Source organism: Vanessa tameamea, chromosome 29 (assembly GCF_037043105.1).
Source record: "Vanessa tameamea isolate UH-Manoa-2023 chromosome 29, ilVanTame1 primary haplotype, whole genome shotgun sequence".
Taxonomy (NCBI): domain Eukaryota; kingdom Metazoa; phylum Arthropoda; class Insecta; order Lepidoptera; family Nymphalidae; genus Vanessa; species Vanessa tameamea.
This window is the reverse complement of record NC_087337.1, coordinates 1963682-1988068: the sequence shown is the minus strand read 5'-3', so window position 1 is coordinate 1988068 and position 24387 is coordinate 1963682. Positions and strand designations below refer to the sequence as shown.

The 24387-nt window shown below is 35.3% G+C and overlaps 3 protein-coding genes across 3 annotated transcripts; all 3 read left to right on the top strand.

The window, feature by feature from the left end:
- The first annotated feature begins 210 nt into the window (after positions 1-210).
- LOC135194421 (gastrula zinc finger protein XlCGF26.1-like) lies at positions 211-7669 on the top strand. The gene is made up of 5 exons (XM_064219841.1): positions 211-470; positions 1579-1720; positions 4105-4206; positions 5810-5983; positions 6494-7669. Exons 1-5 carry the CDS (start codon positions 315-317, stop codon positions 7600-7602), a joined length of 1683 nt encoding a protein of 560 aa, XP_064075911.1. The 5' UTR covers positions 211-314; the 3' UTR covers positions 7603-7669.
- Positions 7670-8181: 512 nt separating this feature from the next.
- Positions 8182-13426, top strand: LOC135194420 (zinc finger protein ZFP2-like). The gene is made up of 5 exons (XM_064219840.1): positions 8182-8385; positions 9724-9862; positions 10495-10599; positions 11509-11673; positions 12273-13426. The coding sequence occupies exons 1-5, from the start codon at positions 8221-8223 to the stop codon at positions 13379-13381; spliced, it is 1683 nt and encodes a 560-aa protein (XP_064075910.1). The 5' UTR covers positions 8182-8220; the 3' UTR covers positions 13382-13426.
- Positions 13427-15820: 2394 nt separating this feature from the next.
- On the top strand, positions 15821-23308 carry LOC113395889 (zinc finger protein 260-like). Its single transcript, XM_026633608.2, has 7 exons — positions 15821-16157; positions 16380-16527; positions 16817-16948; positions 18656-18802; positions 19423-20055; positions 21167-21347; positions 23051-23308. Exons 1-7 carry the CDS (start codon positions 16002-16004, stop codon positions 23304-23306), a joined length of 1653 nt encoding a protein of 550 aa, XP_026489393.2. The 5' UTR covers positions 15821-16001; the 3' UTR covers positions 23307-23308.
- Positions 23309-24387: the final 1079 nt, after the last annotated feature.

Below are 24387 nucleotides of genomic sequence, written 5' to 3'. Positions count from 1 at the left end.
CAACACTGGCAATATTTTAAATTTTCTTAAAAAAGATATTTTTAAATCAACATTCTTAAAATAAAGGACATCATTGTTAGTTAAAAAAATCTTGTGAGAATGACAAATCTACTGAGAAAAATTGCAAGCTAACAAATCTACAATGTGTGAATAAAGCTTATATATTATTTAAACATCAATATATATGTCAATGTCAGTACGCAGTTAATAACAAATCGTTTGACAATATGCAACAACAACATTCCAATTCCAAATTCAAATTACAATTCAAAAAATTAAATTAGTTCACAAAACAAACTAATTTATTATTAAAAATGAATATTATTAAAGGCAAAGGGCCTATTTTCGACCCAGGTGTTTGTAGATGTTGCGGAGCTGTTAAGAAATGTCGACTTTTAAATATTGAATATGTAGGGTTGGGCCGAAAGGAGGTTTACGCAGATATGTTTGTGGACTGTTTTGGCTTAGTGGTTTGTTGTTTTTCATAAATAATTCTAGTGCAAACTTTTTTTTGGTTTCTGTTTTATTTTTATACGTATGCTCGATAATAAAAGAAAACATCGAGAGAAAACCTGCATATTGAATTCTGCTATATTTTTACCCACCAAGCCGTAACCGTGCATCGTGGTGGAATAGGCTCTAACCATAATCCTTAAGAGGAAGATAACAGAATATTTCTTTAGCATATCCAATAAGTGATTGGACTATTTGGCTTAAAAATCCATTGAGATAAAAAACATCAACATTATTACTCTAACAAACTTTATCCAAGTCTAAATAATATATTCTCGCATAGAAAATATGTCACTTTAAAGTCCAACATTTATCATCAATTCTTTAACCAAGAATTTAAACGAGAACAACAATAAAACATTAAAAATGTAATACATTAAAAATGGAAAATCAGTTACGGACACTTAATTTATGATATAAATGTTAATAAATTAATTGTAAAATGAGCTTCAATAAGCTAAACATTATCTAATGAAATAAACTCCTAGTAACATATTGTAGAAATGTATTGTGTTGCTTGTAAAAACCACTTTAAAATATAATTCTTGAATTTACTTTTGATATATATTTTATAGTATATTACAGTACTTTTGAGAAATTACTAAACAAGATAATTTAAATGTTATTTTATCAGCAGTTCGGAATTTCAATTATATTGAGAAGAACCAGTAAACCCAGTTACTCTCATTCATTAATGAAATTTCATATTAATCATATTATAATTTTCACATGACACATGAGAAATATTAGTTCCCGAGGTTGGTGGCACATTGACAATGTAAAGGATGTTATTTATTTCTTACAGCACCATGCCCACTTACCATCAGGTGGCACTTTTGCCTGTCTAAAATCTGCCTGTTAAATTAAAAAAAAAAAAAAAAACATTTATTTTTTTTATTTTATTTGATGAAAGCAAATTTGATGGTAAGTATGTAAGGTCATCATTAAAACCGCTGATTATGATGATATGAATGTTATGTTCCTTTTGCAGTAACTACACTGACCGTCTCGTCATGGACTGAAACATAGTGATACTTCTAGTCTTAACACTTTATATCATTCCAGCTGTCACACTTGGACGGTGAACCAGATGACCGACTTATCTGTGCTACGTGTGTTACACGCTTAAGAGAAGCGAGCTGTTTCCGGCAGCAAGTGCTGGAGTGTGAAGAAAAGCTCTTGAGATCAAAGATCGTCGTACATGAAGGTTGACAGTAATTATGAACAAAGTTTTTTTTTTTTTTAATAATACATTTCAACGTGATCAAGGCTGGAGTTGAATTGGCAACGCGGCAGTCGGCAAATACTTAGGAATTTTATTTCCTTCTATAGAAGCACTAGTCCAGCATAAAACAATATTACCGGAAGACTTAACTCGAGACCCGAGAGGAATGCTCGCTCCATTCCCCAGCGTCATAATCTTCTGGTAGTGAACGATTCGTTTACTTCTCAAGTTAACTATTACGGGATGTACTGAACGGATTACGGATTCAGAAAAATGTTTTATTTAGCACAAAAAAAATTAAATATATTGGACATCACATACATTACTCTGATCCCAATGTAAGTAGCTAAAGCACTTGTGTTATGGAAAATCAGAAGTAACGACGGTACCACAAACACCCAGACCCAAGACAACATAGGAAACTAATGAACTTTTTCTACATCGACGCGGTCGGGAATCGAACCCGGGACCTCGGAGTGGCGTACCCATGAAAACCGGTGTACACACTACTCGACCACGGAGGTCGACAAAAAAATATATATTACCATAGCTACAAAGATGCTTGTAGCTACCAAACTACTACTCCGTGTTATTGCGACTACTTCAACCAAACCTGTAGCTACCAAAAAACAACGAAAACGAAAATCGTTTGACAAACAAAGGAAAATAATAGTTTCGACCTAACTTTGCATAAGCATTACGGGTCTAAAAAACTGATTTAAAGATAAAACATACCTACACATATGTTTTATCTTTAAATCGTCCTTTATCTATCTTTAAATCGTCCTTTATCTATCTTTAAAGCGTCCTTTTACTTAATCGTTAATAACGAATGAAACGAATCGATATAAGCGGTGTTTATCATGCCTCACTTAACTTGGTTGAGACGAAGGAGTTGTTACTCTTGGCATCAAGTCATAAGGAGTTCCAAAATGCTAATATTTTGATGATGTCTTTTGAGAGTAACGGCTGCGCGAAGTGAACAGAGTAAGGGACCGATGTTTTTATTTGTAGACTATCTGCTTCCTATGGTTTTACCCACGTTAAACGACCTCTGCTCCCATTGGTAGGAGGGTGATGTAAAAATAGTTTATAACCTAGGATAGGCTAGGATATGCTAGGATCAGGGCGTCACGGCATGTGTAAGCGATCCCGTGGCGCCAGCCGAAAGACGGAGAGGGTACCGCTGGTTTTTTAGTGGGTATTCCGGTGTACCAGGGCGCACTCGGCGTCCAGGGCACCGGCGTGTCCCACAACCCCCCCCCCCCCACTTCCATCCATGGAGGTAGCGCGAAGCAGGAAGTTTTTCTAGCGAGAAAAAAAAAACGATATGCTAGGATCTGTCACTCCTATAATGTATGCCTCGTTGGTCTATTGACTACCTTATAAGGTTGCAGACCCCAAGGTTTTCGGTTCAAGCACCCAAGTGGGGGCAATAACAAATATTGGATTTATAAATCAATAATTGGTCACTAGACCGGCGTTTATAGATGGTAGTGTTTAAAATCCCGTGCCTCGAATAGCATGTAAAGGCGTCGTCTCATAATTCGTGTCGGAGTGCATCCCATCGAATTTTGAGAACGAGTAGCTAAAGAGTCTGTGTTTGACTACACGTGAGACCTATCTCCTACGTAGCTCCATTAAGAATGACCTTCGTGTCCTAATCGATCGGGACCATTATTATCACCCAGGGCCGGACCGCAAGTTTATGGGGCCCTAGGCTAACACTACTTAGGGGCCCACCTAAGACACATCGGAACATAGACTTGAATTAAATTAATTGAATGGGTTTAATTAATTGCAGGACTGCAAACTGTACGATCTGTTTAATTTAATAAAATTATGGATTATTTTGCAATATCGTCTTGACTTTGACTTTGTCTTGACTTAGCTGGGGCCCCTTGAATACACGGGCCAGGGGGGGCTGAAGCCCAAAAAGCCATATGGTAGATCCGGCCATGTTATCACCAATTATGAAATGAAATGAAATATACTTTATTGTACACCACAAACAAAACGAAACACACAGAAATAAAAGTAAAACAAAATTAGTAAAATAAAAAAAAAAAAATTAAAAAAAAAAAACGTATTTAATTGCTAATTAACGTAAACGTAAATTAGCGAGCAAGAGCGAGAAAAAATAACGTCATTAACGCCATATCTATTTCTTTCCTCTACCTTAAGGTTGCCTGGAAGAGATCGCTGTTTTAGCGATAAGGCCGCCTCTTTTGCATCTTTCTTAAACGTGACTAAACTGTGTTTACTGGTGTAAAATAAAGAGTATTTTGATTTGATTTGATTTGATTTGCCACACGCTATAAAGTAAGTTATTACACACACATATCACTGATATTCATTGTTTGCAGATAACAAAAGTAATGAAGTAATAACGGACAATCAAAACTTTCCACAGGATGACTTTAAGCAAACGAACGAACAGACAGACGAATCAGACCACAATGACAATGGTACGTACAAATAATAATAATACACTGTCACGTATAAATACAGATATATATATTTTTAGAACCAGAAATAGGAATTACTAAAAGAAAAAAATAAACAAATAGGCTAACCTTTACAACAATGACCTTTAATTTACAATAACAATCAATCTACCACAAAAGAAAAAAATCATTTAATCTACAAGACAAATAACCATCAAGACTACACAGTCAATATGATAATTGCGATCCAATCTATAGGCCGCCAAAAAAACAACTCCCGCCTTTTTTTTTTTAAAGTGTATTTGTTTGACATGACGCAGATGTCGCTCGGCTAAGATGTTTATTCCAACAATATATATATATATATATAGTGCTTTGGCAAGCAAGCAGTGTTTTGGCTATCTCCCCTCTCCCAAAGAAGATTTCAACAATTATCCAAGCCCTTAAAATCACCGTATCTTATGATGTTCAAGTCCCCAAAATTCAGTTTCTCTTAAAAACCTCGCTTCCTTAATTTAAATTGTATTTTTGCGTTTATTACATAAGTCATTAAAATTCTCTACAGTTTTTTTTTTTAGATAGACTGCTGAATGCGCAACGCTCAGCCACTACATGTTATGGTGTAAATCATCTTAGAATTCCAGTAAATAATAAATTGTTTAAAATTAATTATTCACTAAGTAATCATTTAGTAACTAATACATTATATTTAAAAATATTATGCATATAACACATATATTTTTTTAATAATAATTAGTTCTTGACGCACATTACAAAATCGTGTCGTTAAGACGTCGTGTCGCGGAAATAAACTTTGTAAAAGTTGACGTCACGATATCTTAACGTGCCACGTTCACGGGACGATCTGACCTGAAAACTGAGGATACAATCGTGGCGTTTACACATTAGAGATTTACAGTCATATTCAATTATTAATGGCATGTTATGTACGACCCACTCATCTATATTCTACCGCCAAATAGCAGTACTCAGTATTGTTGTGTTCCGGTTTGAAGGTTGAGTGAGCCAGTCTAACTACAGGCACAAGGGACGTAACATCTTAGTTCCCAAAGTTGGTGGTGCATTGGTGATGGAAGGAATGGTGGCAGGTGGCCCATTTACTCGTCCGCCTACCGATATCATAAAAAAAAGAACGATGGTATGGTAGCCTTTTGTACAATGGTAAAAAATATATATATTTATAAGAGCCGAGATGGCCCAGTGGTTAGAACGCGTGCATCTTAACCGATGATTGCGGGCTCAAACCCAGGCAGGCACCACTGAATTTTCATGTGCTTAATTTGTGTTTATAATTCATCTCGTGCTCGGCGGTGAAGGAAAACATCGTGAGGAAACCTGCATGTGTCTAATTTCAACGAAATTCTGCCACATGTGTATTCCACCAATCCGCATTGGAGCGGCGTGGTGGAATATGCTCCATACCTTCTCCTCAACGGGAGAGGAGGCCTTAGCCCAGCAGTGGGAAATTTACAGGCTGATTATGATTATGTATATATTTTAAGATATATATTTTTAGGTACTAATCGTATTACCGTTATTTGTACTTCACGACTTTATAAAACAGTTTGATTAATATCTCGCAACCAAAAAAATATAATTCCAGACACAGAGCCCTTACAGACGTCCTCATTTGAGAAAACCGAATCGCCTTCAGAAAATGAATTAAAATGTACAGAGAAGCGAAAACCGAAGAGAACCTTAAGAAGCAATTATAAAGATGTCTTAATTAAAAGGAATCGAATGAACATACGACGTATCACAGCACAGAATAAACACGGTATAGTATATTAATACTTTTTTTTTTATATAGCTTGTCTGTCTTCACACCTATTGGAAAGTGGTGATACAGCCTAAGGTGGAACAGGCTTGCGCAGAAAATGCGTGGTCACTCTAGACTTTAAGGTACCCCTTTAATAGGTATTATCATTAGTCTCGTGTATCTCTCAATATGTATATGACGAAGTAGCTTGTCCCAGCTTGTTTTTAAAAACATTGCTGACGTCACAAATTTGGATTTCTATCCGTCCTCGAAGGTATGAAATTGCGTTTAATTTTTAGGTAGCTAACCAAGTATAGTCCAATGCTATACTATACTTGGTTAGCCACCCAAAAGACTACTGAAATTGTGCTCAAGAACGCCATGTAAATTTCCAAAAGTATAGGCAAATATATCGGCCTTTAGAGGCCTCCGTGATAATAATCTTATTGTCGTACCCTTATGCTAAAGACAGCACTGCACATACCTTAATATATCAGAACTTGCCTAAATATAATTTTCTTCCAACAGATAATACAAAGTTTCCTGATAAAGAACCGATTATGAAAGAAAGTCTTCGAAAGGACAAATCAATACTAAATATAATAACGATAATTGAAAATTCCTATGCATACCCCTTTAACACATTCTTCAACAACTACTATTGTTCCTACTGTAGGCAAAAGTTCTTGGATTGTAGGAAACTTCGAGAACATTCCTTAACGCACGATCCCGCTACGTACATGGAAATTCTCGTCAATAACACTCGTCTCGAAAACAAAATATGCCAAATCGATTTTTACAGAATCGATTGTCGACTCTGTAATGAGAGCATTGATAATATCGATACATTGATATATCATATTAAAAATATTCACGGGAAAACTTGGTATCCTGTCAAAGAAGATTTTTTAAAATTTCGACTCACACCAACGAATTTGAAATGCACAGAGTGTGACAGGACGTTCGGGTTTTTTCACACTTTGAAGAAACACATGGCGGAACATTTCGGCGATTGTATATGTGATGTGTGTGGGGTTCATTACTTCGAGGAACGAATGCTTAGAGCACACATGAAAAGCCACCAGCGATCCAACGCGAATTATTGCTGCAAGCAATGCGGAAAATCTTTTAAATCCAAGTACAATATGTGCATTCACATCGCCCGCTTACACACGAAGGAGGCTCGATATTTATGCACTAAATGCGATGAAACTTTTTTCTCCGATACTCTTCGGCAAAAACACATGATAGGAGTTCACGGCGAAGAGTCCATTTTTAAATGTGATCATTGCGATAAAGTTTATGTAAGCAAGAAGACGCTGCGAGATCATAATAGAAGAATACATTTAAAACTACTGAAACATCAGTGCAATTTGTGTGAAAAGAGGTTTTATTTGCCATGTAGATTAAAGGAACACATGTCAAGTCATACGGGGGAGAGGAATTTTAGATGTGAACACTGTGGGAAAAGTTATCCGAGGTTAAGGGCTTTAAAAGTGCACATGCAGTCGCATACCAGTGAAAAAAAATATAAATGCACTATGTGTAGCGCGTCCTATAGTCAAAATGTTTGTTTGAAGAATCATATAAAAAGACAACATCAGAATTTAGAGTCAGAAGAGAGTTTTCAAGAATAATTACTTAATAATAAAAAATAAATGCACATTCATAGTTATAAATTATAATTGTTATTTATTTTTTAGATTAAGGACAATAAATTTTCTTTTAATTTTATATATTGATTTTATTTATATATAAAATACTTAAAAATATCGAAAATAACAAATAGTTAAATTCGACACGAGAACTAGCACTAAACATATTTGATGGCAAACCTATTTTTATTTAATAGCACATCGAGATTTCTTATTAGAATAAAGGCAAATTAATATGGAATAATTTAATTGTCTCGCCAAGCATAAAATATAAGATTTAATTCGAATTCCTTAGCAAAATCATTAGAAATCTTTAAAATTTCAGAGCTCAAAGTTTACTCTAGAATGTTTATTAATGAAACAAAACTATGTTTCGAGTTTGTTTTTAATGAATATGAATACACTATTACTATAAACATTATATAAGGTAACATTTACAAATTATATTTAAGCTAGAATACGAATAAATTTGCTGATAGTGTGTAAAAACCTAATCTCCTTTTGAATATATTTTTTTAAATGACAAATATAACTATTACTCTGTCTGTGGTCATAATCAAATAAAATGTCATTTTGCAATAATATTCAAATTAATTCACAATGTTTAAAATGAGCACAAATACTCGAAAAGGTCCCATATTCGATCCCGGTGTGTGTAGATGTTGTGGTGCTATTAAAAAGTGTCGCCTTTTGAATGTGGAATACGAATGGCAAGGACGAAAAGAGATATATTCGGATATGTTTGTAGATTGTTTTGGTTTGCTGGTATGTAGATATTAATATTATTTAACACTATTATTTTATAAATGATAACATTTTTGTAGTATGAAATTAAATTACTCTTAATATATTTTTTGTATTGATATACCAAATTAGTGCAGAATAAATTTATTTACTAATTTTTATACTGTTAGACTAATTTCTGTATCTCACTGTAAAAACAAAAGTGTTCCATGTAATTTCTCTCCTATTATACCATTATAGAATTCATTATTTTTATTAAATAAGGCATATGTCAGTAGACATCCAAATTGGGACTTGGTTTATGGCATAGACACATTTAGTTAAATTAAAAATGGAAATAAAGACGAATTTTTATACATACATATATTTTTTTATATTTTAAATTTTTGCTATTTAAGCTACTTTTGAGATTTTTGTCATTGTATCTTTGCGTTAGCTACAGATCATACTGACAATGATATATAACTTAGAAGCACTTGGAAAAGGCTACAATCTTGAACTATATTATTGTGTTTTGTTTGACGATTCATGTAATTGACATTGTCAAACCGATGACCATAAGTTCAAACCACATTGGATATATAAACAATTCCAATAAAATCTATGTTCTGGTAAAACTAGTTATTCAGATATTGAACATAATCACATATTTTACATTCAAACAGCAATACTTCGTATTGTTAAGTTCTGATTTGAAGTGTGAGTGAGCCAGTGTAACTATGGACTCACAGACATGTCATCTTATTTCCCAAATCGGTGGGACATTGGTAGTGTAAGGGATGGTTATAGGATTAGGCTATATAGGCTTTATTATAAAAATAGGGCTTTTATTATAAAAAATATGATGATAAATCTAATGACTTTGTTAAACTTGTAGTTATACTATTAAAGGAAATTAATTTTCATCATATACTATTCCTTTCCATGTGAGGTGGGGAATCCAGTAAACCCCCTTACCCATTTATATATATGATACATCTAATATGTATCATATACAGGGTTATTGGTAATTCGACGTGTTCCCATTAGGAGGTGATAGGGGTGATTATTTGCGATAATTTTAAACCCCATGTGCATTATGCAAATGTGAACCATTTTTGAGTTATCACGTTTTTTAGATTTTTTCAAAATAAGTCAAAATTTTTTCTGTATTATAAAAACGAATAAACACTGGTTATTTGCCAATTAAAACAATAATTATCGGTCCAAATTTAAAAATGCGAGATGGAAAAAGATATTATTTCAATTTATTTTTGATTATATAAATTACTTCTATAACCATCAATTTAATGTCTTTGTATTCGATATCGTCTCCTTCGTGTTCCACGACCGCCGTTTTTTTTCTTTTGTTTTTTTCAGCTATCACACTTGGACGGAGAAGCCGAGGAACATTTAATATGCGCGACGTGTGTGTCTCGGCTGCGGGAGGCGAGTTGCTTTCGCCAGCAAGTTCTTCAGTGTGAAGAAAAGTTGTTGAGAACGAAAATTCACGATGAAGGTAGTTTTGTATTTAACGGAGATGATTTGTCTGAATTAATTTTGACTGTGACTTTTTTCAACTGTGACTACCCAACAGCCCATATGTTATAGTATACAGGTGTATTTACTGTTACTTCAATCTCGTAGTCCGATGGGACGGCGATCTGAAATCAGCGGAAAAATATCAATAGTAAACCAAAGTGCTGTTTTAATTTTATGATGCAAAAATCTGAAAGTGAGTTTCATAAATATATGCGAGCTTACATCCGATTGTATCTTTAAATATCGACTCTTACTCTTTAGTTGCAAACTTCATAAAATTATATCTAAAAAACAAAAGCAAAATCTTGGGACCTACAATTAAAACTTAGACAATAACTTCGCAAGAGAATATCAAAATAATAAAAATGATGAGCTACGTGTAAAAGAGCAACTTCTGAACTGAGAACTCATCACCTCTCGAGGATGAGGTCAATCATGCCGACAAAAATGGCGATTGGTTATACATGACAGCATCCTGCAATGGAAGTATTTCCATCCAGGATGCTGACATTCCTCTCGATGTTTTCCTACACCACCCTGAGATCAGGTAAAAACTCAGTGGTGTAGTTGTCGCGGCTCGCAATACAAAAATTTTAAAACAACTTTTAGGTGATCCGAACGATGTTAAAATTGAAACAAGTGTCAAAGAAGAGATCAACATTAACCTTGAACTTGATTATCCAGATGATACAGACCATATCGATATCGATACTGGTGAGTGATAAGTTATTTGAGTTAGAATATTTCCCATCCATAATATTATAATCCGCTTGAAATCAGAATGGATTGAGATTTATCTGAATTGAGACGAGCACAGTCTCGCTGACAGCGTTAGCGAGCTCGAGAGACAACAAATAGAAAATCTTACTGTGTTATTGATATACTTTGACAAAAAATCATCCCATTCTAATAGCATGCGGGTACTCTGCCTTTCTACAGTAAATCTTTGTGTCGCAAATACAGGCACAAGTGACATAATATTCTAGATATCAGGACATATGGCTATGTTCAGATTATATATCAAGTAGATGTTTTTAAGGTAGTTAGGTCGCTTTGAACAATGTTGAAATGAGTCTTATCTTGGCCACTATTTATTTCGACGCGTTTTCAGTTTAGATATTCTATCTAGACATAAATAATCAAAGACTCACAGTGACTTACAGAGACTTACAGCCCTTTTGCCAGCTAAAAAGCCCGCTAAATTTTGATTATTTGACGATTATTCTACAAAATAATATGTTGAATGTGTCTGTATTTTACTAAGCATATTTTTTGCATTATTCCAAGTGTAGAAATAAGTAAAGTAAATTTTCGAGTTTATTGTACGACAAATCTGTTAAAATTTCTACCGATACTTGCAAGAACGCTGCCAGTATTTTAACAACGCTGTTTTCCATCACCGAGCACTTGATGGAGTTTTAGCACAAACTCATGAAAAATTCTAATTATACTTATTTAATTTAAAAAAAACCCTTCTCTTATGTATTAGCAGAAGAGACGTTATTAATAAATAAGTAATAGCCGATTTATTTATGTAGTGCCGTAAAAAAACGATTGGAAATAAACATATTAATAAAAGCATTAAATTAATACTAATCTTAAGAGCCATTATTGCAATCATAGAAGAAATGAAAGTCGAACCAGTGAACAAACACAAGAGGAAACTGAGGCAGAAGTTGAAGTCTAATAAAAAACGGAAAGAGGAGAAAAAAGAAGACGAACTGACGAAAGAAATGCTGTACAATGCTCAGAGGCTTAACGATAAGTTGAAAGAAATGCAAGATTTGGGTGAGTTTAAAAGATAAGATGCTTTGTTTAGGTCCTTCAATCGTTTTCCTATTTATCAAACTTGTTACATTAACCGAGATGCAAATTAACGGAAATGCCCAATAACTTTGCCATTTTTGTCATTTGCCTTTGGATTCTAGAAGAAAATAAATGTTAAAGCCGCAAATACCTGTATATATTATACTATAGATATAAAAACTAAAAAGAGCTGTTAGGACTATTCACAATCTCAGCTCGAAACCCATTGGATGTCTTTTGATTTTCGTGCAGGATAAATAATTCAATTGTATTTAATTACCTGTGTAATGAAATTGTGTTCTTCTCGTTAGAATCTGTATCGAACGGATGGTATTCATAAATTCAAATTAATCCTCTAAAATTACGATTTAGAGGTCATCGTAGGAGCCTGCTTGAAGAATTGTGTTTTTTTTGTCTTTTACGATAAAAGCTCGAACAACTAATGGCTATATCTCACAATATCCCGCAATGCTTATCCGTCAAAGATGATAAGAAGTTGATCACATGAGTATTTAAAGTAAAAGTACACCTCGTTAATTAACTTTAAATAAAGAATAACAATTTTGCTCCTCTTGTTACAGAATTGCCAGATAAGTCCACACAATCACATAAACTGAACGGTTACAAGACGAACGAAAATGCAAAATCGTTCCACAATATAGTGACAATCGTTGAGAACTCGTACGCTTGCCCGTTCGACACATCGTTCAGTGATTACTTCTGCGTTTATTGCCGACAAGTCTTCACCGATCCCAACAAACTGCGAGAACATTCTATGACTCACGATCCTACTACTTTCAAAGATGTCTTGTCCAATAGTTCTAGTAACAAAAAAGTCCAAATCGATACTTTTAGAATAGACTGTCGTAACTGCTCTGAGAACATACAACACTTAGAACAGTTCAAAGAACACATAACCAATTGCCATGCGAAGCTATACTACTCCGACTCCAATGAATTCTTGAAGTTCCGACTCACATCCGGTTCGTTGAGTTGCACGGAATGCGGTGCTAGTTTTAGTTTTTTCCACGCTTTAAAGAAACATATGGCCGAACATTTCGGTACTTGCATATGTGATATATGCGGTGCCCATTATTTCGAAGAGAGAATGCTGATCCTGCACCAGAAAACCCATCAGCGAGTGGAGGAGAGCTTCGCTTGCAAAGAATGCGGGAAATCCTTCAAGTCGAAATACACGAGATATATTCACATCGCGCGTACACACAAGAAGGAGGCAGCTTACCAGTGCAATAAATGTGATGAATTATTTTTTTCCTACACGTTAAGGTATCGTCACATGATAGAAATTCATGGGGAAGAGAGGACGTTTCAGTGCGAACAGTGTGACAGGGCATATGATAGCAGGAAATCTCTCCGCGAACACAATAGAAGATTTCACTTGAAGATACTAAAACACCAATGCGACTTGTGTGACAAACGTTTCTACCTACCATCGAGGCTGAAGGAACACATGGCGAGTCATACAGGGGAAAGGAACTTCCGTTGCGAATACTGTGGAAAGAGTTACCCAAGGTTAAGGGGTTTGAAGGTTCACATGCAATCTCACAGCAGCGAGAAGAAATATAAATGTGCTTTGTGTAATGCGTCGTTCACGCAAAACGTTAATTTGAAGAATCACATCAAAAGACAGCATCAGGCCATGGACTTAGAAGAAAATTATCACGAGTAGGGAATATATTTGTGTTTTTTTAACGAGAGAATTTTGTCCTGTTTGGAGGACGTGAATTTCGTGAAATCTCATGTCTTTTTCTAACCTAAGTTAGAGTATCGCTTAATTTTAGCTTTGCTAAGACATAACATGTCAGATACTGATATTGTATCTTAATTGGGTAATAATGATAACTATTATTCATTGCAAATCTAGTCTGAGGTATAATAAAAATTAATAATACAAGCATACCTAACCCGTCAGTGCCCATTTTTAATATACGACATCCAAATTGAAATATACTCATTAGAAAAGTCTCCGATTGCAAAAGTAAATCGTTTAAAGTACGCACGTACTTTTGTCTAACATAACTTTTTGGTGTCTGATCTAAAGCAAGACGATCTGGTAATCCTTATATAAGCGACGTCATCAAACTCTTCAGCATATAATAATAAACACATATGTACGTCCTCTGATTGGTAGGGCTTAATGAGGCTGATATATTTGATTCTATGGTTAGCAGCACATCGACATCACAAAGATGTGTATTAACTAGGGGCGTTCAATGTATTCTCAGTTTTGGGATGATTTAGTAACTAAGCGGATACTTTCTCCTTAATCATCCCATTATGTAATTAGCTATTTACTATATTCTTGAACGCATATGATAATTTATGTTGATCATTAGTATTTCAGATAACGCTAAAAACAGTACCATAACAATATTATTTTAAAAAATCGATCCTCGCACTTTGGAATTCCTTTTAAAACAAGATACTACTCGAAAAAAAAAGAAGAGATATTAACTGTTTTCTGATATACTGCTCTGAATGACCAAAATTGGTCAAGTGAATTTAAAAAGGTTAGAGAAAGTCTTAAAGATGACCTTCGTGCTGGCGGTCCAGTTGCCACCACTACGGAAAATTTGCAAATTGTGAAACTTTTCCTCGAAGACGTAACAAACGTATGCAGTTATATAATAAGAAGCTATGCTGCCGAAGAAGTCCGAAGTCACTCCGTTCACCGAAACGCTCATGGCTCCAGTGTTTTGGGAAACGAATGGTACTTTATTCAAATTTAATTAAAATACCCTTTGAGTCCCAAAACACTGTGGCGTTGAGAACACGAAAAGGAGGTAACTAACGAAAAAAGAAATGGAAAATTAACCAGGGGTGATGCTTCACGACGACGAACCTATTCCGTAATAATATTTTCCTGTGACATGCGCCTGTGAACTTTGCGTCGTGATACCAAGAGTTATTTTAAAGAAGATAGTAGTGTAGGGCCGGTGTGGTGCGAACAAGTCTGACTATGTTGTTTAAGTAAGCACCTTGAATAAATTCATCCACACCACAGCCCATACCTGGTCATATCCCAGTGATCATTTTCTGTTCCCCAACCAATCTTAAAGAAAATATTTTTGAAATATATTCAATAGTTGTTATCTATATTGAAATATATTTGTTATTCGGAATTACATTTTTCTTTAAGTCAATAGCGAGAATACATTGAACGTCCCTCGTATATTACTTACAATCTGGATGTGTTAAGAGCGGGTATGACAGAATCCAACTCGAAAGTTTGATATCACTAGTGTATACAGTTGCTACCAATATTTCACTTAGAGCAAAACAACCAACAAATTTAGATTATTTGTATTTCCGAGATTTCACATTAAATATTCATTGTAATTCATTCATATTCAGTGAAACAGGAATTTGAATTTAGAACGTTACTTTTGAAATGATAAACAGTCATTAAGTTATAAGTATATCCGATTGAACAAACATGTTTTTTAAATAATTTTATGCTAAAGTGTATTGTTTAACGCCTAAACTTTGTATGGTGTTCATAAATATATAATTAATTTGTTTTCAATAAAAATGTTATCTAATAAGATAAGCGTTCAAATGTAAATAGTTTCAAAATAATTTTAGTGAATATATTTATTTATGTGCATAATAAATTTCTTTTTCACCTTTTTTCTCTTTTTCTCCTTATTCCAAAACCAGCAGGCTCTTATAAAAAATAAAATTGCAATTGACTTAGAATGGATATATATACTCTTAAAATATATGGAAATTAAGAAAAAAAAAACAATTTTTTGTTCAGGCAAGTAAAAGTTATGATTGTATAAAGAAACTCATTAAGAGGAACACATAAATCCAGAAAAGCTTTTTTGTGTCATAAAGAATCCTTTCGGTAAAAACCTATTAAAATAAAACAATGGGGGCACATTAAAATATATAATATAATACAAATGATTTATTAATTTATAATTAAATTTACAATTCCTAACACATTTTATTAAAAATAACTGGTGCACGCGCCACAGATATTTTGTTAAATCTTAATATTGATAATGTAAACGGTGCCTTAATATCTCGTTAAAGTACACGTTCAAAAACGCAACAATTGTTATCTGAAAAGTCAGAAATGTCACGTTAATCAATTCAATGTTTTGTATATTTTATCAGTATTTTCATACAATATTTTGTGATGTTTTTTTTTTTGTGAATTAAAAATAAACGATATAATGTTGACATTTATTATGAATACAATATAGGAAATACTTTAATATGAGCTTATTTTTTACTAAACCGATAAATAATAGGTTTTAATAATCATTTTATTATTAAAAATGAGTGCCAAAAAAGGAAAAGGACCGGTTTTTGATCCGGGCCTATGCCGATGTTGCGGATCTATTAAAAAATGTAGACTTTTGAATGTGGAATACGAAAGTTTCGGTAAAAAGGAAATATATTCAGACATGATAATGGATTGCTATGGCCTACTCGTAAGTTGTTTTACAAATATATTAATGCATAATTTCATTTAATTATTAATTCAATAAAATCTTTTTTTTTTATTATTTAATCTAAAAATTGCATATAGCCTTCATTGTACCAGTGTGAAGCAGAGTAGGGCAGCATAATAAACCTCTAAATATAATGTAGTGTATAAAATTCTTATTTCGTTAAATGTCTTAACTTATATAATAAAGTATTCTATTTCCTAGCTATCCCATTTAGATGGCAAGCCATCGGAACGTCTCGTGTGTGCTACATGTGTACAGAGGTTGAGAGAGGCGTTCACCTTCCGGCAACAAGTTTTAAGATGTGAAGAAGCATTTTTACAAGTGAAGATGTATGACGAGGAGACCAAAGGTACACATTTATAGAAGTAATTAGAATTAGTTATTATATAAATTTGTTTCAACGGGAATGTCACAAGTGCTTTTACTTCAAATAATGTGTGCCAACAATTTAAACTTGAATGGTGCTACAAATCAGGTGAACCATCAGTTTAAAATGCTTGCCGAAGCATGGGTGTTTAGCAACACCCCAACATTAAGTATATAATTAAATTTGTAGCCACATTTGCTAGTCGTCAAACCAATGAGACAAAAAAAAAACAGTAAGAAATAATAATCATATATCTGTTTACTGTTTACAGAGAAAAGTACAAAACCGGAGACAGGTGAGGAGAAAATCGAAGTAGAAGTCAAAACTGAGCCACAAGAGAACGAGGAGGATAATTATGTTCAAGATTCACCACCGAGAGACGCACTGGCCGATGATATGAACTGTGAGTCTATATTTTAAACTTAAAATAAATAACAAAAATATGAAATTCACACTTGAAGCGTCAATTGTCTAAAGACGAAGCAGATTAAACTATGAAGCGAAGTTACTTGTATATACAGTAAAACCTTATCTGAAATACTCTACCCCTTTTGGTATAAGTTTTATTTATGTTTTAGTACTTTTTTTCAGGTAGACATTACAAAAAAATCTCAATGACTAGTATAGATAAAATTATTGGTGTCAAGTTAATTTGACACGCGTATCAATACTTAACGATAACAACTCATCTGCCCTGATTACCGCCTTATTATCAGCTTGCGATGACTTCTTTCAACCAAGTGACTTAGGTGCTAGTCACTCACTAACGCCAGCCCTGCTAAAGGAGCTCCAGATCCTCCTCCCAGATCTACCTCCACAGAAACCTGCACATTCGCCGCTCAATCGCGTTTCCACCGGAATCCATACTCTTTCGTGAACACCTCTTCTTAAATTCCCAGCTGGCGGGTCGCTAGCGAGAAATATTATACCCCTCCACGACGCCGTATGGTAGCCTCGTAATGCTCACATTCATACGACTCTCTGTGGTCACAGCAGAAGACCCCTATTATATGTTGGGTAAGAGGTGGTCCACGGTGTCAGGGGCGTTGGAAAACATGCTGCCCGGAGCTCTATCTTCCGTCAAAGGTCGTACCTAGATATCTCATCTGAGGTGGGCTGCTTCCTAGAAGCTACTGTAATTAGGGTGTTATTCGTGTATTTCGCAACCATCACCCCATCCTGGTAATCACCTGGGCTCGCAGGAGCCTATTGAACGCGAGTTATCCTGGAAGTATTTGACAACCTCCTCAGATAGCACTTCGGCGCCCTATGGTATCGGTGTGTATCTTGAAGGGAATCGGGTTTAAGGCGGTCGCCACATCTTCGACAGGACACAATCGCCTATCGCCCGATGCACTATAAATTTTCAAAAATATTGCTAAATAGAAAACTTAATAACTCTTAATGGTCCATCCCGATGTTTGATCTATTCGAGCACCATGGCGGAATAAACTCTAAACCATACAAGAGCCGAAAGCTCAGAAAACTAACGTCCCATGACTTCATCGAGATTTACTTTACAACAGTACTTCGTTGAGTTTTTGCAAGCCCAACTCGTAAAGCACCACCCAATCATCAGATATTGTACCAGCAAAACTTAGTATTGTTGTGTTCCGGCTTAAAGGGTGAATGACCCATGAAATCTTAGTTCCCAGGTCGGCGGCATCGGCATTGTTGGGGATGGCTAACATTTCTTACAGTAACAGCTGTGAACGGAATTTTATTTAAAAGAAATGAAACAATTTTTCCAAACTACTACTGGAGACTAGAGTTCCAGAGATGGCCTAGTGGTTAGAACCCGTGTATCTTAACCGATTATTGCGGGCTCAAACCCAGGCAGGCACCACTGAATTTTCATGTGCTTAATTTGTGTTTATAATTCATCTCGTGCTCGGCGGTGAAGGAAAACATCGTGAGGAAACCTGCATGTGTCTAATTTCAACGAAATTCTGTCACATGTGTATTCCACCAACCCGCAATGGAGCAGCGTGGTGGAATATGCTCCAAACCTCCTCAAAGGGGGAGGAGGCCTTAGCCCAGCAGTGGGAAATGTACAGGCTGTTAATGTATGTAAAAAAAAACGATTAAATATTAAAATATCTTGTACTAGACGATGTAAAACCAGAGGCAATGGCGCAGGACTCCTCAAACGACGACATACCGTTACAGCAGATAGTCGATCGACCCAACAAAGTTCAAAAGGCGGACCTGGTCCAAGCAAACGGAGACCTCACAAGAAATGTTGCAGAAACACCGAGTAAGTTTTTATCGTTGGTAGATACTAGATATTAAGATGCTATGTCCACTTTAGTAGATAGAAGACCAGTGCATTTTCATGTGCTCGGTGGTATGGGTTATGTGCAAGCCCGTCTGGGTCGCCCGACAAACAGCAATACTTAATATTGTTGTGTTGTAGTATGTAGGTTGAGTGAGCCAGTGTAACTTCAGGCACAAGGTTCTTGGTTCCCAAGGTTGGTGGCGCATTTTCGATGTACGAAATGATTAATATTTCTTGCACCGTTGTCTATAGGCGGTGGTGACCACTTACCACCAAGTAGCCCATTTGCTCGACCGCCTACCTATAACATAAAAAAGTCAGTGGTCACCACCACCCATTGGCTTCGCCAGACGTCACCTTGGGTACTGAGAAGTACCGAGAAGGTACTTGCATACCTTGTACCCTGTACTTACACTGGGTCAATCACCTTTCAAACCGAAACACTACAAAATTAACAAAGTAATGCTGTTTGGCAGTAGAATATGTGATGACCCAACGGTCCTGTTGTACGATTTCTCATCGTTAAAGATCGCATTTATTAGTTTGCCTCTTAAAAAAACAAAATTATCAATATCTAATGACCAAAATCTATCTTCTAGAGATACCGATGTCCAAATTGCAACAGCGCATGCGCGAACGAGACCCGTCCTACATCACCGAAACGAACATCCTCACAATAGTGGAATTCTCCTACGTGTGCCCGTTCAAGTGCAGACACAACCACCTCCTGTGCTTCTACTGCGGGGAGAACTTCTCCGACCCCGAACTCCTGAGGAGTCACACGTTGCACAACCATCATCCGAAGAAGTTCAAGATAACGGAACACAAGAATATGCTCAAGATAGATCTGACCAGAATCGACTGTCGACTTTGTCCAGAACGGATAACGACGCTGGATGACTTCAGGCACCACATATCAAGCGTCCACAAGAAGAAGTACTACTTCAACAACCGTGACCTTCTCCTGCCGTTCCGTTTGTGTAACAATGAGTTCAAGTGCGCGCTCTGTGACTGTGTGTTTCCGTATTTCCATGCCCTGAACAAACATATGAACGAACATTTCAGTAACTATGTGTGCGAGACGTGCGGTCTGGGGTTCGTGGACCGGGGCAGGTTTATAATGCATCAACAGAGGCACGAGGAGGGGGATTTCCCTTGTGAGGTGTGCGGTAAAGTGTTCAAGGCCCAGTATAACAAGGAATTACACGTGGATAGGGTTCATAAGAAAAGAGGTGAGCTGGTTGAACTGTTTAGTTACTAGATTCAAAATCCAACTATGAAATTGTGCCCTATCTATCTATATTGTTGGCTATGGCCTTTTATATGGGGTTCGAAGTATATTGAAATATTGATATGTTCTGTTGCACAACGTAGCACTTTATTTTTCACTGTGAGCATCGACCAGAGCCACAGATACAGATAATGTAAAGTTACATTCTTGTAAGTTCTGCCCTCTGACAGATCAACCGAATCTTATTTTGATTTTGTAATGACTTGTGTGTGCTGAATGGTCGAAATTAAATGATCAAAGGCCATAATCAAAATTGATTGAAAACATATTTATGTCGATTTCGGCATATTTTAGTAAATGATATCTGCAATTTTATTTTTTTTATTATGAGGAGAGGAGTACAAGGTGTTCAACTGTTCTATCTTTGCCTATATATTATATATATATTTTATTTATTTAAATACTTTATTGCACAACACATTCGTACATAACAAAAACAACTTATCAAAAATATTTGATAAGTGATCTCCCATAGACAACCTTCAGTGATAGAAACTTAGAACGAAATAAGGTAAGTTCAGATATAGCCAGCAAGGAGGTAATGACTGTAATAAGAAATAAGAATATTTATACTAAAGTATAATAATAGACTACATATAACTACATCCCAATAACACAATATTTATAACGAGATAGATTTGTTCGTTTGTTTGAACAAGCGTATCTCAGGATCTAACAGTACGAATCTTCTATAAATATAATAAAATTGGAGTGTCTGTTTGTAATATTAAAGCAGCTTTTTACTAAATGCATATAGCAATATACCAAAATATTTTTTTCAATTTTTGTCTGTTTGTTCCGGCTAATCTCTTGAACGGCTGGACCGATTTTGACGGGAATTTCTCTGATGTAATAAGGAGTAACTTAGGCTACAACAATAAATTTTTGTTAAATTCAAACGCGCACGAATGCGCGGGCACAGCTACTTAAAATATCTATATATTGGCGTTTGACCATAATTTTATTGAAAAAGGCTATAGAGTATATAACAGCACGCCACAATTTAGACAAATATGAATGGGGGGGGGTTAGTAACTCGTTTTATATTCCAGGTAGAGTGTACTGCCCGAAGTGCGACGTGAGACTGATGACATACCCACAGAAGTTGAAACACTTGGTGGAAGTCCACGGCGAGGAGCCGCTCTCGTTTCCCTGTAACTTGTGCGATAAAGTTTGCGAGACGAGAAGAAAATTGACAATTCACAGACGAAAGGAGCATTTGAAGGATTACAGGTGATGTATCTAAATATTGTTATATACAGGGTTATTGGTAATTCGACGTTTTCGACGTATATTTGTTTTTAAGGCATTTTCGTGGAAAAAAAATAAAAAAATAAATTAAATAATATCTTTTTCCGTCTCGCATTTTTAAATTTGGACCGATAATTATTGTTTTAATATTGTCAAATAACCAGTGTTTATTCGTTTTTATAAATCAGAAGAAAAAAATAGATTTTAATTGATACTATTTTTTAAATAAATTTTTGAAGTTGCACTTTTGACTTATTTTGAAAAAATCTAAAAAACGTGATAACTCAAAAATGGTTCACTTTTGCATCATGAATATGGGGGTTAAAATTATCGCAAATAATCACCCCTATCACCTCCTAACGGGAATACGTCGAATTACCAATAACCCTGTATATACTCAAATACATAGCTAGATAGGTTAGGTCACTACAGGTAAGAACTTATGCAAGCCCAACTGGTACGTCCAACTCTTCAAATATTTCACCATCGAACAGCAGTACATGATATTGGCCAGTGAAGGCGAGTGAGCCAGTGTGTTGATGCCAGTGAGTGTCAAAGCCACAAATAACGTTCCACGGTTGGTGGCGATATAACAGTTAATATTTCTTCTTGCTTATCAGGATGCCAATTTGCCCATTTTATATTAAATTTATTATAACATGTTTGTAAAAATAAATAACTATTTGAGAGATCACTTATGTACTTGAAATAAAAAAGGGCTACTCCCTTATAAGCCTAACACTAGACAAGACAAGACAAGACAAGAAAGTTAAAGTTCGTTTCGCAGAAATGTCGCCATCTTTTATTTTGTGAAGCCCATGAAGGCTCTGATAGGGTACTTTACCCTGAATTGTTTGCTTGCTTATTTAAAAAAAAACACCACTTTGTTGAGTAATTGTCACAGGAATAAAAAAAGCAAAACTCTGCCTTTCATGCCCTTAATTTTTTTATACATTTTGGGTACGTACACGGACGGTAAGGTATTGACAATAATACCCCCCCCCCCCTCCATATATAATGTCATTCATTAAGTATTATTTTAAAAGTAAAGTCCCAACAAGAAAGGAAAATAAAAGTCGGCTACGATTTCTATACTGTACTTGGTAAGTTCCCAAGGGCCTTGGAATACGTTAGGACGACCCTGGCTAGAAGTCTAGCAGTTTCCAATACAGTACACTCCCGTGCCTGTATTTGAAACTTGCAAATAATGTGCAGTCGTTAGTATTGTTACATAGTATAAAACAAAGTCGCCGTCTGTCCCTATGTATGCTAAGATCTTTAAAATTACACAACAGATTTTGATGTGGCTTTTTTTAATAGATAGATTGATCCAAAAGGAAGATTTATATGTATAATACATGCACAATATAGAAGAAAAACACTGTTAATGTTAGAGGTTGCTAAAGTTATGTCGTACATAAACAAATTTTTTGCGCTTACATTGCAAACGCTGGCTGAACCCTATAAGATAGATCAAAATAATGTTCTACAGTATTGTACACCTCAAAAACGTCAAACAATGCCTGCTTGTTTCTAATTTCAACAAAATTCTGCCACATGTGTATCTACCAACCCGCATCGGAGCAGCGTGGTGGAATATGCTCCAAACTTTCTTCTAAAAGGGCGAGGAGACATTAGCATAGCAGTAGGAAATTTACAGGCTGTTAATTTTATTTCGTTTCCAGATATGAATGTCAATGCTGCGGCCAGAAATTCTTCACCCGTTTCGCGCTCACCAACCACATGCCCACACACACAGGCGAGAGGAACTTCAAGTGTAAAGTTTGCGAGAAAACATACCCTCGGTTAAAGACACTTAAGGACCATATTCGCATACACACGAACGACAGACGCTACCGGTGCCATATATGTGGGCAGGCCTTCATACAGAACTGCAGTCTGAAGGGGCATATGAAGAGCCAGCATCCCGAATATAGTTAATTTTATGTGTATTCATTGAATTAAATATAATTTTAATGATATTTTTTGTATTTTCATTGATCAAATATTTATTTTATAGTATTTGCTCGAATCTTATTCCCAAAATTTAGATGTATGACATATTTCCCCTAGCTTTTCTAAAATCTGTGGGAGTGATTTCGTAAAAAGGGACGGAAGTGTGTAACAGGAAGTGCTACTTGGTTTGACCAATCAGCGCGCGCTGTGATAGAGCTGACTGTCAAATGGTATGTTGTTGTTGCTTATTATCAACGTGAGATGTCAAATTTTACACGTCTTTATTTTTATCTTTATTTGAACACTAAAGCTCCTCTATAACAAATAAATATATCCTCTATAATAAATAAGAAAAAAAAATTGTGAACACACGGAGAAAAAAGAGAACTGTTTTGTCCACGTGTTTGTAACGTTTATTTATATTAACAACACCGTTTCGTTTAACTACTTATATCCACTTTAATTTAACGCCTTTAATTTTATGTTCAAACGCCATTTTTTCGTAAATCCATAGTCATAGATTATTCAAGCTCTCGACCAATGACATCGCGACATTTCGAAGCGAAATGTCGTTTATTTGGCTTTTGTCCTCTTGCGGTTGGAATAGAATATAAACAAACATAGTGATATGTAGGCAGAATCCACTTAGAGCAAAATGAATGAGTAATTAATTTTAGTGCGCCATTAGTGCTCCGCTAGCAGCCAAGTAACTGCCGTAAGCTGACGCTATTCTGCCAGCTTCCTTAATAGGATATTTGAAAATGCGAAAAAAAGTGTCAATTATTGTAATCAGTATATATTATGAGATTAAAAAGTGGTTATTTATTAACAAAAGTTGAAAATAATAATTATTTTTTTCAAAAATCCATAAATAAAAATGCATTTTTTAAACGTTTTTCATTTTGCTTGTTAACCTCGTTTGCCTACTGTATGTGGATTACATGTGCCACAGATAATAATACAGGCAAGTGACATCACCAACCCCATTGCAGCGTTATATTTTCAAAGTAGCGTTTTTGCGCGCTGTTTGAATATGGAATTTTTAATTTGATATCTTCAGCAAATA

What these genes read in the sequence shown, in the direction of transcription:
- LOC135194421 (XM_064219841.1), top strand. Translation starts at nt 315, where the DNA reads ATGAATATTATTAAAGGCAAAGGGCCTATTTTCGACCCAGGTGTTTGT. An exon ending in ATCAGACCACAATGACAATG is followed by an intron (nt 4,207 to 5,809) that starts GTACGTACAAAT and finishes ATATAATTCCAG; the next exon opens with ACACAGAGCCCTTACAGACG. An exon ending in CACAGCACAGAATAAACACG is followed by an intron (nt 5,984 to 6,493) that starts GTATAGTATATT and finishes TTCTTCCAACAG; the next exon opens with ATAATACAAAGTTTCCTGAT.
- LOC135194420 (XM_064219840.1), top strand. Translation starts at nt 8,221, where the DNA reads ATGTTTAAAATGAGCACAAATACTCGAAAAGGTCCCATATTCGATCCC. An exon ending in TAGATTGTTTTGGTTTGCTG is followed by an intron (nt 8,386 to 9,723) that starts GTATGTAGATAT and finishes TGTTTTTTTCAG; the next exon opens with CTATCACACTTGGACGGAGA. An exon ending in CCATATCGATATCGATACTG is followed by an intron (nt 10,600 to 11,508) that starts GTGAGTGATAAG and finishes TTGCAATCATAG; the next exon opens with AAGAAATGAAAGTCGAACCA.
- LOC113395889 (XM_026633608.2), top strand. Translation starts at nt 16,002, where the DNA reads ATGAGTGCCAAAAAAGGAAAAGGACCGGTTTTTGATCCGGGCCTATGC. An exon ending in AAATGTTGCAGAAACACCGA is followed by an intron (nt 18,803 to 19,422) that starts GTAAGTTTTTAT and finishes TCTATCTTCTAG; the next exon opens with AGATACCGATGTCCAAATTG. An exon ending in TAGGGTTCATAAGAAAAGAG is followed by an intron (nt 20,056 to 21,166) that starts GTGAGCTGGTTG and finishes TTTATATTCCAG; the next exon opens with GTAGAGTGTACTGCCCGAAG.